We start from the raw sequence: 13502 nt of genomic DNA on the forward strand, positions 1-13502 counted from the left end.
GACATGGGATTTTGTCATCCTAATTTATTATTGTAAGTTCAATTACTTTATTGATTCTTTCATTACTTACATAATAAAAGCATGAATGGATGGATACTTTATTTGGTTAGAATATGAAACTTCAATATTAAATTTAAAATATACTTTTCTTTTTACCTTTCTTGTCAAATAAAGAACACAAGGGATTTTCAAAGGAAAATTCAAAGATTTCTCACAATTTCCATGTGTTAGGTTATCTATAATCCAACCATAACCAAGTTTTCTGCATTCATTTTGACTTGGAACCTTATAAAAAATATATATATATATATATTTAATAAATTTAAGGGTCTCATCTTGTTTCCCTTATATTTAATCAAATAGTAAAAATTTCCCCTAAGATTTCAAAAATAACAAAAGTCCCCTATGCTTAGTGAGTTGTTAGAAATTATCATATAATGGGTTGATAACTTAAGAGTAATACTATACGTACTCATATGTGTTATTATGTGATTGAATGTTACTTTATCTTTAATTCAAAATTATCTAATCACACGATAACACATATTAATGTATATCTATATGTGTACTCAAAGTGGGTACACATAATTTTACTGAATACTTAATTTCCTTTTTACTATTTATTTCAACACAAAAAAAGAAAAAAACATAATGATTGAGGGATTTCTATGATAACAACAGGGGAAATTCTGTTATTTAATTATACCTTAGGGGATTATTACTATGAATCCTTGAACCAACATGGTTTTGGTTTACTGATTTTAGAGAATACAAAAGCTTCAATATCTCTCCTAAATTCCAATCCATGATGAATTGGTCATGACTTAATTCCTATCATTCTTGTTAAAGCCAAGTTTTGAACAAGTTACTCTTATTAGTGTATGGCTTTCCAAATTTTGGTGGGCTTTTAATTTTGTCCTTTCAATCCTCTCTACAATCCAAGACTGAAAGCCTTTAACTCCAACAGGTAAAACACAAGTTTGTATTCTTTACTCTCTTCAGCTTTAAAATGGCTCTACACCTTCCATAATATATCTAAAAATAGTATATCATCTGTGTATTTAATTGTATATTTAAATATGTATATGGACTTTCAGGATCTATCATTAGAGCCAGACCCCTAGTCCATCTTCCTCTTCAAAGCAACCTGGAGGCAGCTTGTCAAGGTAAACTCTTCTACCTGCACCCCATATGCCATTCTTTTATGGAGAAGATGAACTAAGAAGTAGATCCTGAAAGTCCTTGCAGAGTGAAAAAAGTTTTGCACAAATTAACTCCACTGTTTTCTGCTATAAGACCTCCTCAGAATTCCTGGACAGAGAGAAATTGTGCATCAGCCTCTCGCATTAGGCCCTAAAAGCACTCTGCTTTGAATTGCCATGAGCAACGACCAAAGTCATTGCTGTGTTTTGGTCACCCCACATTGAGTGACTGCAGAAAAGAATTACTTCAGAATGTATACATACAAAGATTTTGCAGTTGTTTTGATGAGGAGAAGATGCTGCTCTGAGAAGCTTAGTTAGTTTATATAGGCAAGGAAGAGAAAATGTATCTGGTTTTTAATAAGTTGCCATTTATCAGAAGATTTCTTCAGGATTGCCTGACAAACTAGAGGATTTTTTCATTATGGCATAATCTAAATGGCAGATACTCATTTAAGTTTTTTATACCCTAAAGATAGAACATAGTGATAATTTAAGGTTAAAAATTTACATGACTTGTTTTTCTTTCTTCAAAAGGATAACTGACTGCTTCTGGATTTTCAGAAATAGTCTAAATTCTATCTGTAAATTTACTATCAGGTGTTTCACTTTTACACCCAATACATTCTGAGCTGCAGTCTGCATACATGATTTTTTGAGTTGAAATATCGATGTATAATCATATAATTAAATAGTTGAAAATTTAAGATAAATCAACACCCAATTATAAGGAAATATGTCACAGTTTGTGCATAAAATTGTATACAAAATTGTATATAAAAGTTATGCATATAACACTACTCATTCCAAATATATATTGTTGCTGCCAGAAACAGTCAAGTTTTAAAGAGATCATAGATATAAACTAGTAATAGAGAGTCCAACTTGATGATGAAGCTTAGTTTCATAATAATTTAATCCCGAAATATACATTATTAGTGATGTCCCTCCTGCTATCTGGTCAAAAGAAAATATGTTAATTGCGTATTGGCTTTCACAAATCACAGAAGAAATAGTGGGCGGCAATGTCACACTCGTGTCTCTTTCACAAAAAGCAAGTGTGAAGAAAAGAGAAGAAAGGTAAAAGAAAGTGAAAGAAAAAACAGGGCAAGTGAACTTGCTTGTTAAGCACATGGTTTCAATGCCACTGGCCATTAGGCACTGCTAAACACCTAACCGGTTTACCATAGTCAAATGTAGCTTTCCTCGTTGCTATCAATTTTATACCAACTCTCTCTATGTGATTCTTAATATAATTCTCCACCATTTTCTTATTTCATGGATTAGATTATTAACTTTGTTAGATGGTAAACTCCAATCCGCAAACTAACTTCTAGTAAAATGATTAGTTATAGAAGTAGCGACTCGTTCCTCATCTGGTTCTTTGTTCAAAGAATGTAATCTAACAATAACATTCATTCTGTATCACTCACTTGCGATGGAAAACAATAATATTCGAACCTATCAAAAGTCGCTTGTTATCATATCATTAATGTGTAAAGAATTATAAAATTACTTTTTGAATTTAAAATTAGAATGTAGTTGATGAGATTGTAAAACATTTCTTTTATCCTATAAATACAAGGGATCATTTATGGAAAATGATAGACAAATAGACGTAGAAAGAGAGTGATGAAAAAAACCAAATAGTAGATAAATTATATAACTCTATATAGTTAATGTCTAACACTTAGGATTAGAGAAGTATCGTCTTAAGATAGACAAATAAACTCTCATAGAAATCTAGCTATTGTCTTTATGACCTTTTGTCCAAAATCAAGTCATATACATGCTAACATGATCTATGAACAACTTGTGCCATGAAGAGGTCGAAACTGAATGTATAAATGTCTCTCAAGGTTTGGAATTTAATCCACCAAGAGTAAGCAAAATGTGCTACCAAAAAGTTTATTTACAATACTCTTTCATTTTTCAGAGTGAAGAGGTCCCTTGAACTTGAGCAACACACTCTTTCCTCGCAACACACTCTCTTTCCTCACGTACCAATTTTCAATGTAAGCCTACTTACATCGTCACATTTTCCAACGAAAATATTAGGGAAATTGATCGCTCTAAACAGTTAGTTGTACTAAAGAACTCTTGTTTCTCAAACGATAATCAATCATTTTCACTAATACAAACAGTGATTAAATGTCGTCACATTAGAGATTTCAAATCCTTTCCAAGGCATGTAAGACTTTTCTTCAGAAGTATTACATATCAAATTATATAACTATAGACTAGAGTCTCTAACAATAGATTAAACCACATTATATTTTGTTTATATCTTACCATAATTGATTTTTTCTTTTTTTGAAAAAACCTCATCAACAAACTTATAATAATATCACTAATCACATCCTTATCTATATCCTATGTAAGTGTCATCACTTCACATATTGTTACAAAATCAATCAACCTACCAATAATTATTTCCCACGTTAGAGTTTGCTAGACCCTTCCAAGATTTAGTCAGTATTTCCAAAACATACAAATTATAGCAATAAATAAATACTATGGATCTATATCACCAACTATCTGAGGCTAAAATCATGAAACTTCTAATCACTCTATCCAAAATCTTCCAAAACCACATTCAATTATTGAAGATCCACTGTTGTCTGTTGTTGGAATATAGGTATATTCAGGTCATAGAAAGTTGCATACACTGAGAAAAAAACAATAAAAAGGTGAGAAAAAACAATAGAAAGGTGAAAAAGAAGCAACAAAGTGATTAGAAAAAAGATGCAAAAGTCTACCCTGCACAGCGCCACCAGTAGAAGCAAAGAGAAAAAGTACTAGATGGTATAAATAGAGGGCTGTGGAATAAAAGAAAGGTTTGCTGAGATAAATTTATAAAGCTAAAACTACCAGAAAGTATGAAAGGAAACGTTTTAGAGGCTAATCAATTAGGCACCAGCAGAAGCTCAGTAGGGCAGTCTCCAAGGACAAAGAATCCTGCTCCATTCTTGTTGAAGACATTTGATTTGGTCGAACAAGGGGATGGAGATGAAGAAGAATATGGTAAACAGAAGATTGTTTCATGGAATGGTGATGGAACTGGACTTATAGTATGGTCTCCGGCCGAGTTCTCGGAGCTCATGCTGCCCAGATTCTTCAAGCACAACAATTTTTCGAGCTTCATTCGGCAGCTTAATACTTATGTGAGTACTACTGATATCATTGTCTTATGCTATTTTATGACTTCTATGTTCAGATATCTTCACATATTCTTCCAGCACAAATTGTTTGAAGGACAAAGATTTTGCTTCTAAGCCAGAAATAATCATTTACTTATAATATATAAATTATTTTATATGAACCTTCAAAAACCATATCTTAAAAACTACTTGTTGAGATTAGAGTGTTCAAAGTCATATCGTATCCTAGAAGCCCGTCGGGATTCAAGTTTTATATTTTACACTTGGAATCCTAACATATCACCAAGCTCCATAGCCCCGGGCTCACATGGGCTGGCTGTTAGGCTCCCTACTTGACTTAGGCGAACACTGTAATATTACTGTCACCATCAGTGTTGTATGTTGCACTTAGAGAACGTAGTGATGATTTTGATACCAAATTATATAAACCTTAGGAAAACTAACACTTGAAAGTTAGCTGTTGAGATTAGATAGTTTAAAGCTATATCAATCTCGCATCCATTGGAACCCAAATCCGATACCTTGCACTTGCAATCTCATTGCCGTCACACCTTCAAAATGCTTTTAGAAAAATTAAATCCAGGGTGGTATTTACTTTAATCAGTTTCCTAAGGAGTACTCAGTTTTCCAAAAAGGTGAGCTTTATATTCAACGATATATCTGCATGTTGGAGCATTAAAAACTATAGTTTTAAAATTCCTTTAATCAATGAATTCTTTTCAAAGATATCTGCTAGAACAAGAATGATGCATGGACTGCTACTCTTTTTATTCAACTACCTTGACCTTAGGCATGATATCTATTATTAAAGTATAAGAATAAAAAAAGGGAAGTTTCATAAGATTCAGCTTGATCATACTGCGCAATATCAATGGCAAACATGTGTTGACAATATATGTTATTATATTTGGCTTCATTTTGACCCATGATTTGAAACAGGGATTCAAGAAAACGTCCCCCAAGCGATGGGAATTTAAGCACGAGAAGTTTCAGAAAGGTTGCAGGCATATGCTAATGGAGATTACTAGAAAGAAAAGTGATCCCAGTGTGTATCCAGCTTACCTCAAGGCTTCTGGTGAAGGGATCAACGTTAATGCAGAAGCCGTCATGGAGGAGAACGAGAATTTGAGGAAGCAAAAGCTGCAACTGCAGACGCAAATTGCTCAATTCAAAGCACTGGAAATTAAGTTGTTGGATTGCCTGGCACAACACGTGGGAGCCCAAGAGAACAAAGTCAGGAGGCTGTGTTAAGTGCTTAATAAATCAGTGTAATATTTTGAGAATGAAGAGGCAATTAATATGATGCAGCTTGTTTAGGGAGTTAATGAATTCTCAGTTTCTTTTGCCTGCAATGAGTCATTTGGTTCAACCCTTTCTCAGTCTTGCATCTCTGTTTCAAATAAAAGCAGCTAATCTTAGCATCTCTAAAAGCTAAGGAAAGAAAAAATAAAATGAATACGGCAAAACCAGAACCTGTAAATCTGAAAATACGAAGCTGAGTTTCATGATGAAGATTTTATCACCGACTTTGAAAAAATCATAATTACATTTTTTTTTTTTGGGTAAGCACTCCCCTATTACGTTTACCCTGGCGACTGCCTGCAGATTTCTCAGGAGACATGTCGTTGATTTTCAGATGGATGACATGTCGTTCCTTTGTTAAATGTGTGAATGACTTACCATCAATTCATATGTCCAAAGAACCACTTGAAAATCCAGGTTAGAGTCAAACCGATCTAAATTTAGCTCAATTTGAGTGTAGCTGAATTTGACGTTAAATTCACCAAGCTTGACTAAAAATTTTTCAAGCTTAGCTCACTTGAGAAGAGTCACATTTGAGTTTGAACTTAAATTGAGTTTCAATATCGATTTAATATTATAACTAAATAAAATATAATTAAAATGAAATCTTTTTAATATATATTTGTAAAAATGATATTATTTTAATTAATTCATATCGAAATTTTCTAAGTTTATAAGTTTAATAAATCGAATACCCCTGAAACTTAAAATAAAATTTGAAAATATTTAACTCTTAAACTTGAGCTTGAGTTCGTTTAACTCAATTTTGTTTTAAACTCATTCGAATTGAACTCATTTTTGAGTTTGAAGAAGCTTGGGTCAAATCCAATAGAGTGACAAATCTTATGCTCTTCCTGCATATAGTCGACATGTCATCCATAAGTTCTATGAATTATGGATGACATGTAGTTTATAAGACATATCAGAAGGCTACAAGCCATCTCTGGCAGACTGCACCAAAATGTTTTCTCCGCTGAAAACCCTAAACAGCATGATTTCAAAATCCAAACTCATATTAAAGGTCCAGATCCAAAATGCTATCATTGGCAGATTTTACTACACAAATAGGGTCAACAAATTGACCTTATTTTCAAAGATAAGTCCTTTAGGTAGCCCCAACGCAAGTGTAGTGCCAGAGCTTGAAAATTGGGTCAAATATGGAAATAAAGTTCGAGTTGGGGAGCTTCAACGCATTATTCACGATCTTCGTAAGCGGAAGCGCTTTACTCAAGCCCTTGAGGTTTGTATTCTTTGGGGTTTTCAATTTTTAGCTCTGTTGTGTTACTGAGAAAATGAGAGACAGGTTAAGGTTTTAATTTTATAGATTCTTATGGAAATAACTTGATATTAAAATGCTATTATTCGTTGCTTGAAGTCTTCTGTGTTGAAGTTACATGATTTATTGGCTCAGATTTTTATAGACAAAAGCGTTAGCGGAAATGTATAGAGATAATGTTCATTTGTTGAACCATTTGAACAATTTTACAATCTAAAATCAGTGTTAAACACGAATGGGAGAAAGCAAAATTAGTTTTAAGGCATAAAGATATGGTTAATAGCCTTGCCAAAAGGGAAAATTGATGATGGGACAGTATAAAGTAATATTATACTCAGGAGAAGTCATAAACCTAATCCTAGAAGATTTTGGGTCTGATTTTGGCTTAGAAAGCATAAGTGAGAATGAAATTATCAGGTTTCCACGGAAAAAAAATTCCACTTGGATGTATTTTTCTCTTTTGGCCTTTTTGACCCTTTAGTCAGTATAATTGATGTCAGTGGATAGCTCTCATTGACTATTTTTTTTTCTGTCCAACTTTTGCTTGATAGACCTTGCTTATGGAGAATGTAATGATACAATCATGAATTGTGGTTTGTACCTAGTTAAACATATTGACACAAACTGTGATTAGTAATGGGGTATTTGAACAGTATCTTATGTGCTTTTGGCCTGCAAGAGAGCTATATCATACACTCAGAGACAAATCCTTAGAAAGAGTAGCTCTTCAAATAAATATGATTGTAATATCTTGTTTGTTGATTCTTTCTGGTTGCAGGTTTCGGAGTGGATGAATAAGAATGGTGTATGTATTTTTACATCAAGTGAACATGCTGTGCAGTTGGATCTGATTGGCCGGGTCCGTGGGTTTATATCTGCTGAAAACTATTTTAATAATCTGAAAGACCAGGATAAAACTGATAAAACATATGGAGCTCTTTTGAATTGTTATGTGCGACAGCGTCAAATTGACAAGTCCCTCTCCCATTTACAGAAAATGAAGGAGATGGGATTTGCATCATCTGCTCTCACTTATAATGACATCATGTGTCTTTACACAAAAATTGGGCAACACGAGAAGGTCCCTCATGTGCTAACTGAGATGAAGGAAAACAGAGTCTCTCCTGACAACTTCAGCTACAGAATTTGCATAAATTCCTATGGTGCTAGATCTGATATTGAGGGAATGGAAACAGTTTTAAGAGAGATGGAGAGCCAACCTCAGATTGTCATGGACTGGAATACATATGCTGTTGCTGCTAATTTTTACATTAAAGCCAACCTTATTGATAAGGCATTTGATGTCTTAAGAAAATCAGAAGAGAGGCTAGATAAGAAAGATGGAATAGGCTATAATCATTTGATATCGCTATATGCAAGTTTAGGGAATAAATCTGAGGTGCTGAGAATGTGGGATTTAGAGAAGAGTGCTTGTAAGAGGTATATAAACAGGGACTACATCACCATGCTGGAATCTCTGGTGAAGCTTGGGGAGCTTGAAGAAGCTGAGAAATTGCTACAAGAGTGGGAATCATCTGGCAACAGTTATGATGTTCGCATACCAAACACCATCATTATTGGATACTGTAAAAATGGATTATATGAGAAAGCAGAAGCTATGCTTGAAAACTTGATGGGAAAAGGAAAGATTACCACCCCAAACAGTTGGGCAGTTGTGGCAGCAGGCTATTTTACTGAGGGTAAGACAAAGAAAGGTTTGGACTGCATGAAGATCGCCCTTTCTTTACACGTGGAAGGTAAAGGATGGAAACCAAGCCCAAAGTTGATTGCAGACATTTTGATTAGACTGGGTGATGAAGGTAGTGTTCAAGATGTAGAAGCTTTTGTGGCTGCATTGAGGGCTGTCTTCCCTGTCAACAGACAAATGTATCATGCCTTGATAAAGGCATATATAAGAGGTGGTAAAGGGCTTGATAAACTTTTAGCATGCATGAAAGCTGATAAAATTGACCAAGATGATGAAACAAAGAACTTACTTAGCATGTGGGATGATGGAAATTTTAAAATCAATGACTCTTAATTCTTCTCACTAAACCATATGAATATTTTGGTTCACGCCCAGGACTAGTTTCATGGCACACATCAGCATTATGAAATGTTGGAGGTACAAATTGACTGCATTTTTAACATAACAAGATTGATTTTCATACTGCTGCCTCACTTATAAGTAGAGGTTCATTTTCACTTTTCCCCATTCTTTACATTTACTTAATCCAGTCGGAGTCCCATGGTTTTTAGCATTGTTTGTGCTGGTCACTTTTATCTATTTGTGAGTGGGTTTTTGAATGTCAAGTTTTATCTTTCTGGCTTCTTCAATTTACAAGTTTAGTTTATGAGTTAAGAAAATTTAAGTTAATGTATAATATATAATTAATAGTGTAACCATCTAAATTTCTTGAGGATGTGCAAGAGGCGACACTCAGATGATCACGGTCAATCTCTTCAGCATCTCGTGGTCAGTTACAATGCATAAACAATATAAAAATCTTGCAGGGAAGGGCATCAAATCACAATTATAGGGAAAAAAAATTCGGACATATAGGAATAAGAGATATGTAAATGACACTTTAGATATACCACAAAGTATATAACCAAAAAAAAAAAAAAGAGAGAGATATTAGAACTTAAAAAGAGAAATCATGGGTTTGAATCTTTGTCATGCTTGTGAAATCTTCTAATTAATTACTTGAAAAAAAATCATATGATATAAAGTCACCATAGCTTACATCAAGGAAACTTGTGGAACACACATAATGTCAAAGGCAACTCTACCAAAGACAACTGAAATTTATCCCAGGTTTATCTTGTATTAATTGATGAAAATTGTATAGACCCTACTCTGATAGGGTGGATTTCAGCTCTCCATTGTTTCGTAGCTCCAGTACAATATCACAGCCTCCTATCAGCTCACCTTTGTGGTATAACTGGGGGAAAGTTGGCCAGTTTGAAAGGCCTTTTAATCCCTGCCTCACTTCCTCATCGCTTAAAATATCAAATGACCCAAAACTCACACCCTCTTCCCTAAGGGCATTGACAACTTTGGAACTGAAGCCGCATCTAGGAGCATCTGGGGTACCCTTCATAAAGAGCATCACTGGTGATGACTTAATTAAGTTCTTCAGGCGATCTTCAAGGTTCTCTTTCTGACTGATAATACCTTTTTCAGCTAAAACCTTTTTAAGTTCCCCACTTTTTTGCATCTCCAAGACAATGTCTGATCCACCAATAAGTTCACCTTTAATATACAGTTGGGGATAACTAGACCAGTTTGAATTAATTTTAAGACTTTGGCGAACCTCTTCATCAGTGAGTATGTCAAAACTCCCAAAATCAACCTTTTCTTGTCTGAGGATTTCGACTACCTTCCCACTGAATCCACACTTGGGTTCTTCTGGTTTTCCCTTCATAAACAGCATTACAGGGCTTGAATTAATCAGACTTTCCAATTGAGAGGCGACAGTTGTGCTTAAGCCAATTGATACAGAGATGCCACTCTTTCCATTGCCATCAACAGTTTCAATTCCATGATCTCGGAAAATGTCTTTTAGTTCACCACTCTTGTGCATAGCAATTGCTATCTCACACCCACCAAGAAGTTCTCCTTTGCAATAGAGCTGTGGAAATGTTGGCCAGTTAGAAAACTTCTTCAATCCCTTACGAACTTCGTTGTCAGAAAGAATGTCAAAACTTCCAAATGTGACCTTTTCAGCTTTCAAAACGTCAACAACTTGCCTACTGAATCCACACTTGGGCTCTTCAGGGCTTCCTTTCATAAATAACATGACAGGGTAAGAATCAATCAGCTGCTGCAGTCGCTTTTTAAGTGCATCACTGAGGCCAAGTTGCACTTGGTTGTTCAACTGAGAAGAACCATTCTCTTGTGCTAGCTCTTTCACAGCTTCAAGGACAGTGGCTCCTGCAGCCATCCCGAGGCTGGCAGGAGCTGCAGGTTCTCCTGGGTTCACTGAGCCAGCAACTTTAGCAACCTTGTTGGCCAAACTAGATGGATCTGCACCTTCCAATTTATCAACACTTTTACCATCCTGTCAAGAAAAATCATATAATAGGAACTTTAGCCTGACCTATTAAGCAAACCAAAAGCTAAACAGAAGGGGAAACATCTGTAGTGTCATCATAAAAAACTACAGAAGGGGAAAAAATGAAATAATAAAAGCACCTAAATTTCATGACTAATTTTGAAAAGTTATAAATATAGAAGGATATCTTTGAAGATGCCATCCATGTAAATGGAACCCTATTGTGTTAACTAAAAACAGAACGATATGTCAACTAGATTGAACTATTGAAAAGATAGATCAATTAATTATGATCATGTTTTACATTGAAATGCCCTGAAAGTTATACCATCCATAAAATGCTAAGACAACTGGAAGTCATTTACTGATTGCAGTAACCACAGCGCTCTTGTTGTCGTGAAACCATGTTCACAAAAAGCCACTTGCCTCAGCTGAAGACTAATTTTTTTTAGGCAAATCCACTACTTTTATATGAATATCAGATAAAAATATCAACAGGTTAGTGTGATACTGAATATATATATATATTAAAACACAAAGACATTGATGAATTCTAAGCTACAGTTCTCCACTCATTTCCAGTAAAAATTTCAGAGTGAACCGTAAAAGACCAATTATCATTGTTTCCAAATTAAAAAAAAAATTCAAGAGATCAAAAGCCAAACTACTGTATCCTAATTGCCTCAGTACCTGGGATCTATATGAATATGATTGTTGAGGACCAACTTAGCCTAAGCCCGTAAGAAGTGAGAAAGGTATAAAGTTAACCCCAAAAGGAAGAAGTGACAAAGACAACTCTCACTTAACTTTTTTGCCCCAATAAAAATAGAATTATCCCAAATACCACCTATGTTCAAATCTCTACATGAATAATGAGAGTCATACCAGAAATCTACCATCTTGTTTCATGTTAAAATTTTAGGGACAATTCATAAACTCTACCTACTTGTTTCATTGGTGTAAAAATAGATAAATCAACATGTCAAAAGTGAGTGTGTGATTAGCAATATCCAACCTCCACATTTGCCTATGAAACATCATGGATACAAATTATTAGCTAGAATAACACATTCCAACTATTCACTTCTAAAAAATTTCTGCCAATTTTTGTTAATATCATCTGTAAGGGGAGGTAGTTGCTCATATATTTCTACAATACCTACTGATAGAGCCATAATATATGTTATCACAGAAATTTTCTCCTCACTCAAGATTAATGTCGTGTGGTATTGATTCAAACACTATAAACTCCAATGTTTAATTCTCAAGGTTATACCACCACAGTTCAATCGCATCCTTCTTTTGCATCTTTATTCACTCATAAATAAATCTTGCTTACACTTCCAGTGAAATGGGATAGCAATTATCAATTCAAAAGAAAAAAAATAAACACAATGACATCGACCGTACAGTACATGATCATAAATCTAGGAAGAACATTACAATCAACCTACCGGTGATCAACGTAAATTTTGAATAACAAAGTAAAATCACAATCTAAAATGATGGAAATAGATACTCAAAACCACAATCAAAGACAAAAAAGACTGCAAACCATAATCAATGAGTAAAAAGACTTAAGACATTACAATTAGGATCACCCTCTCTACAAAATAGTGATGAACACCAATTTTCAATAATCCTCGATTTAAGAAGTTAAAACTGTGTCATTCAAACAAAAATCATAATTTCTTAAATTCTCTAAAGAACAAAACTAGTAAATCTCCACACATACATACCCTATCAATGCATAAAATGAAAACTAAACTGAAGAGTAACAAAATATATATACCTTGAAGAAGACAAAATAAGGCACAGCAGAAACAGAGTAAGCCTCAGATATTTCAGGTTGCTCCTCAGCTTCAACCTACAATTCCCATCCCAATTAACCAATGGTTTTTATTTTTATAAGAAAAAAAAAACTTGAAAAATAGAAGAAAAAATCTAACCGTGAAGAAATGGGCATGGGGGAAATCGGTAGAGAGGTGAGAAAAAACTTGATACATGTGGTTGGAGGCTTCACACCATGAAGCCCAGAAGTGCAGGATAACCGTTGCGCCACTCTGGCACACGTTATCCAGTTCCTCCTTTGATTTCAATTCCTTCACTGACCCACCGCCCATCACTTCTCTCTTCTATTTCTTCACAGCCTCGTCTCACACACACACACCCCGATACGACTGCACTTTCTTTATTTATGCTTTACAGTTATCAGAGAGCACCCGATACCCGTTTCCAAAACCTGGTCCTAGAAGCCACCTTTTAATGTAATCTTTTCGTGACGCAGAATATCATGACCAATTAATCACCGTTGATTTTCTATTATCTCATTTTATTTTTATTTTGGGTTATTCTCATCAGTAAAATTTTATTTATAATATATATATCTATTTTAAATATATAAATATATATATTATCATATAATTAAATATTAATTTAATTTAAAATGATAAAATTATATTATAACATATATATATATATATATATATATATATATAAATAA

General features: G+C 34.2%; 3 protein-coding genes and 1 long non-coding RNA gene across 4 annotated transcripts; 3 read left to right on the plus strand and 1 right to left on the minus strand.

Moving 5' to 3' along the window:
• The first annotated feature begins 808 nt into the window (after window positions 1–808).
• On the plus strand, window positions 809–1667 carry LOC123219802. The gene is made up of 2 exons (XR_006502908.1): window positions 809–967; window positions 1098–1667. It is a non-coding gene; the product is annotated as an uncharacterized LOC123219802 (long non-coding RNA).
• A 2202-nt stretch (window positions 1668–3869) lies between these two features.
• LOC123218452 (heat stress transcription factor B-2a-like) lies at window positions 3870–5732 on the plus strand. The gene is made up of 2 exons (XM_044639913.1): window positions 3870–4366; window positions 5303–5732. Exons 1-2 carry the CDS (start codon window positions 4082–4084, stop codon window positions 5612–5614), a joined length of 597 nt encoding a protein of 198 aa, XP_044495848.1. The 5' UTR covers window positions 3870–4081; the 3' UTR covers window positions 5615–5732.
• An 856-nt stretch (window positions 5733–6588) lies between these two features.
• Window positions 6589–8996, plus strand: LOC123219018 (pentatricopeptide repeat-containing protein At4g21705, mitochondrial). The gene is made up of 2 exons (XM_044640671.1): window positions 6589–6905; window positions 7720–8996. Exons 1-2 carry the CDS (start codon window positions 6627–6629, stop codon window positions 8980–8982), a joined length of 1542 nt encoding a protein of 513 aa, XP_044496606.1. The 5' UTR covers window positions 6589–6626; the 3' UTR covers window positions 8983–8996.
• Window positions 8997–9602: 606 nt separating this feature from the next.
• Window positions 9603–13241, minus strand: LOC123219019 (monothiol glutaredoxin-S17-like). The gene is made up of 3 exons (XM_044640672.1): window positions 12949–13241; window positions 12792–12866; window positions 9603–11005 (listed from the first exon to the last, which is right to left on the minus strand). The coding sequence occupies exons 1-3, from the start codon at window positions 13120–13122 to the stop codon at window positions 9797–9799; spliced, it is 1458 nt and encodes a 485-aa protein (XP_044496607.1). The 5' UTR covers window positions 13123–13241; the 3' UTR covers window positions 9603–9796.
• Window positions 13242–13502: the final 261 nt, after the last annotated feature.

The sequence above is a fragment of the Mangifera indica genome, chromosome 6 (genome assembly GCF_011075055.1).
Source record: "Mangifera indica cultivar Alphonso chromosome 6, CATAS_Mindica_2.1, whole genome shotgun sequence".
NCBI classification, from domain to species: Eukaryota; Viridiplantae; Streptophyta; class Magnoliopsida; order Sapindales; family Anacardiaceae; genus Mangifera; species Mangifera indica.

Excerpts from the sequence above, each read along its gene's own strand:
- LOC123218452 (XM_044639913.1), top strand. The coding sequence starts at position 4,082 with ATGAAAGGAAACGTTTTAGAGGCTAATCAATTAGGCACCAGCAGAAGC. Across the intron at positions 4,367-5,302 it reads TTCGGCAGCTTAATACTTAT|GGATTCAAGAAAACGTCCCC; the intron begins GTGAGTACTACT and ends GATTTGAAACAG.
- LOC123219018 (XM_044640671.1), top strand. The coding sequence starts at position 6,627 with ATGTTTTCTCCGCTGAAAACCCTAAACAGCATGATTTCAAAATCCAAA. Across the intron at positions 6,906-7,719 it reads GCTTTACTCAAGCCCTTGAG|GTTTCGGAGTGGATGAATAA; the intron begins GTTTGTATTCTT and ends TTCTGGTTGCAG.
- LOC123219019 (XM_044640672.1), bottom strand. The coding sequence starts at position 13,122 with ATGGGCGGTGGGTCAGTGAAGGAATTGAAATCAAAGGAGGAACTGGAT. Across the intron at positions 12,867-12,948 it reads CCCATGCCCATTTCTTCACG|GTTGAAGCTGAGGAGCAACC; the intron begins GTTAGATTTTTT and ends TGGGAATTGTAG. Across the intron at positions 11,006-12,791 it reads CTTATTTTGTCTTCTTCAAG|GATGGTAAAAGTGTTGATAA; the intron begins GTATATATATTT and ends TTTTCTTGACAG.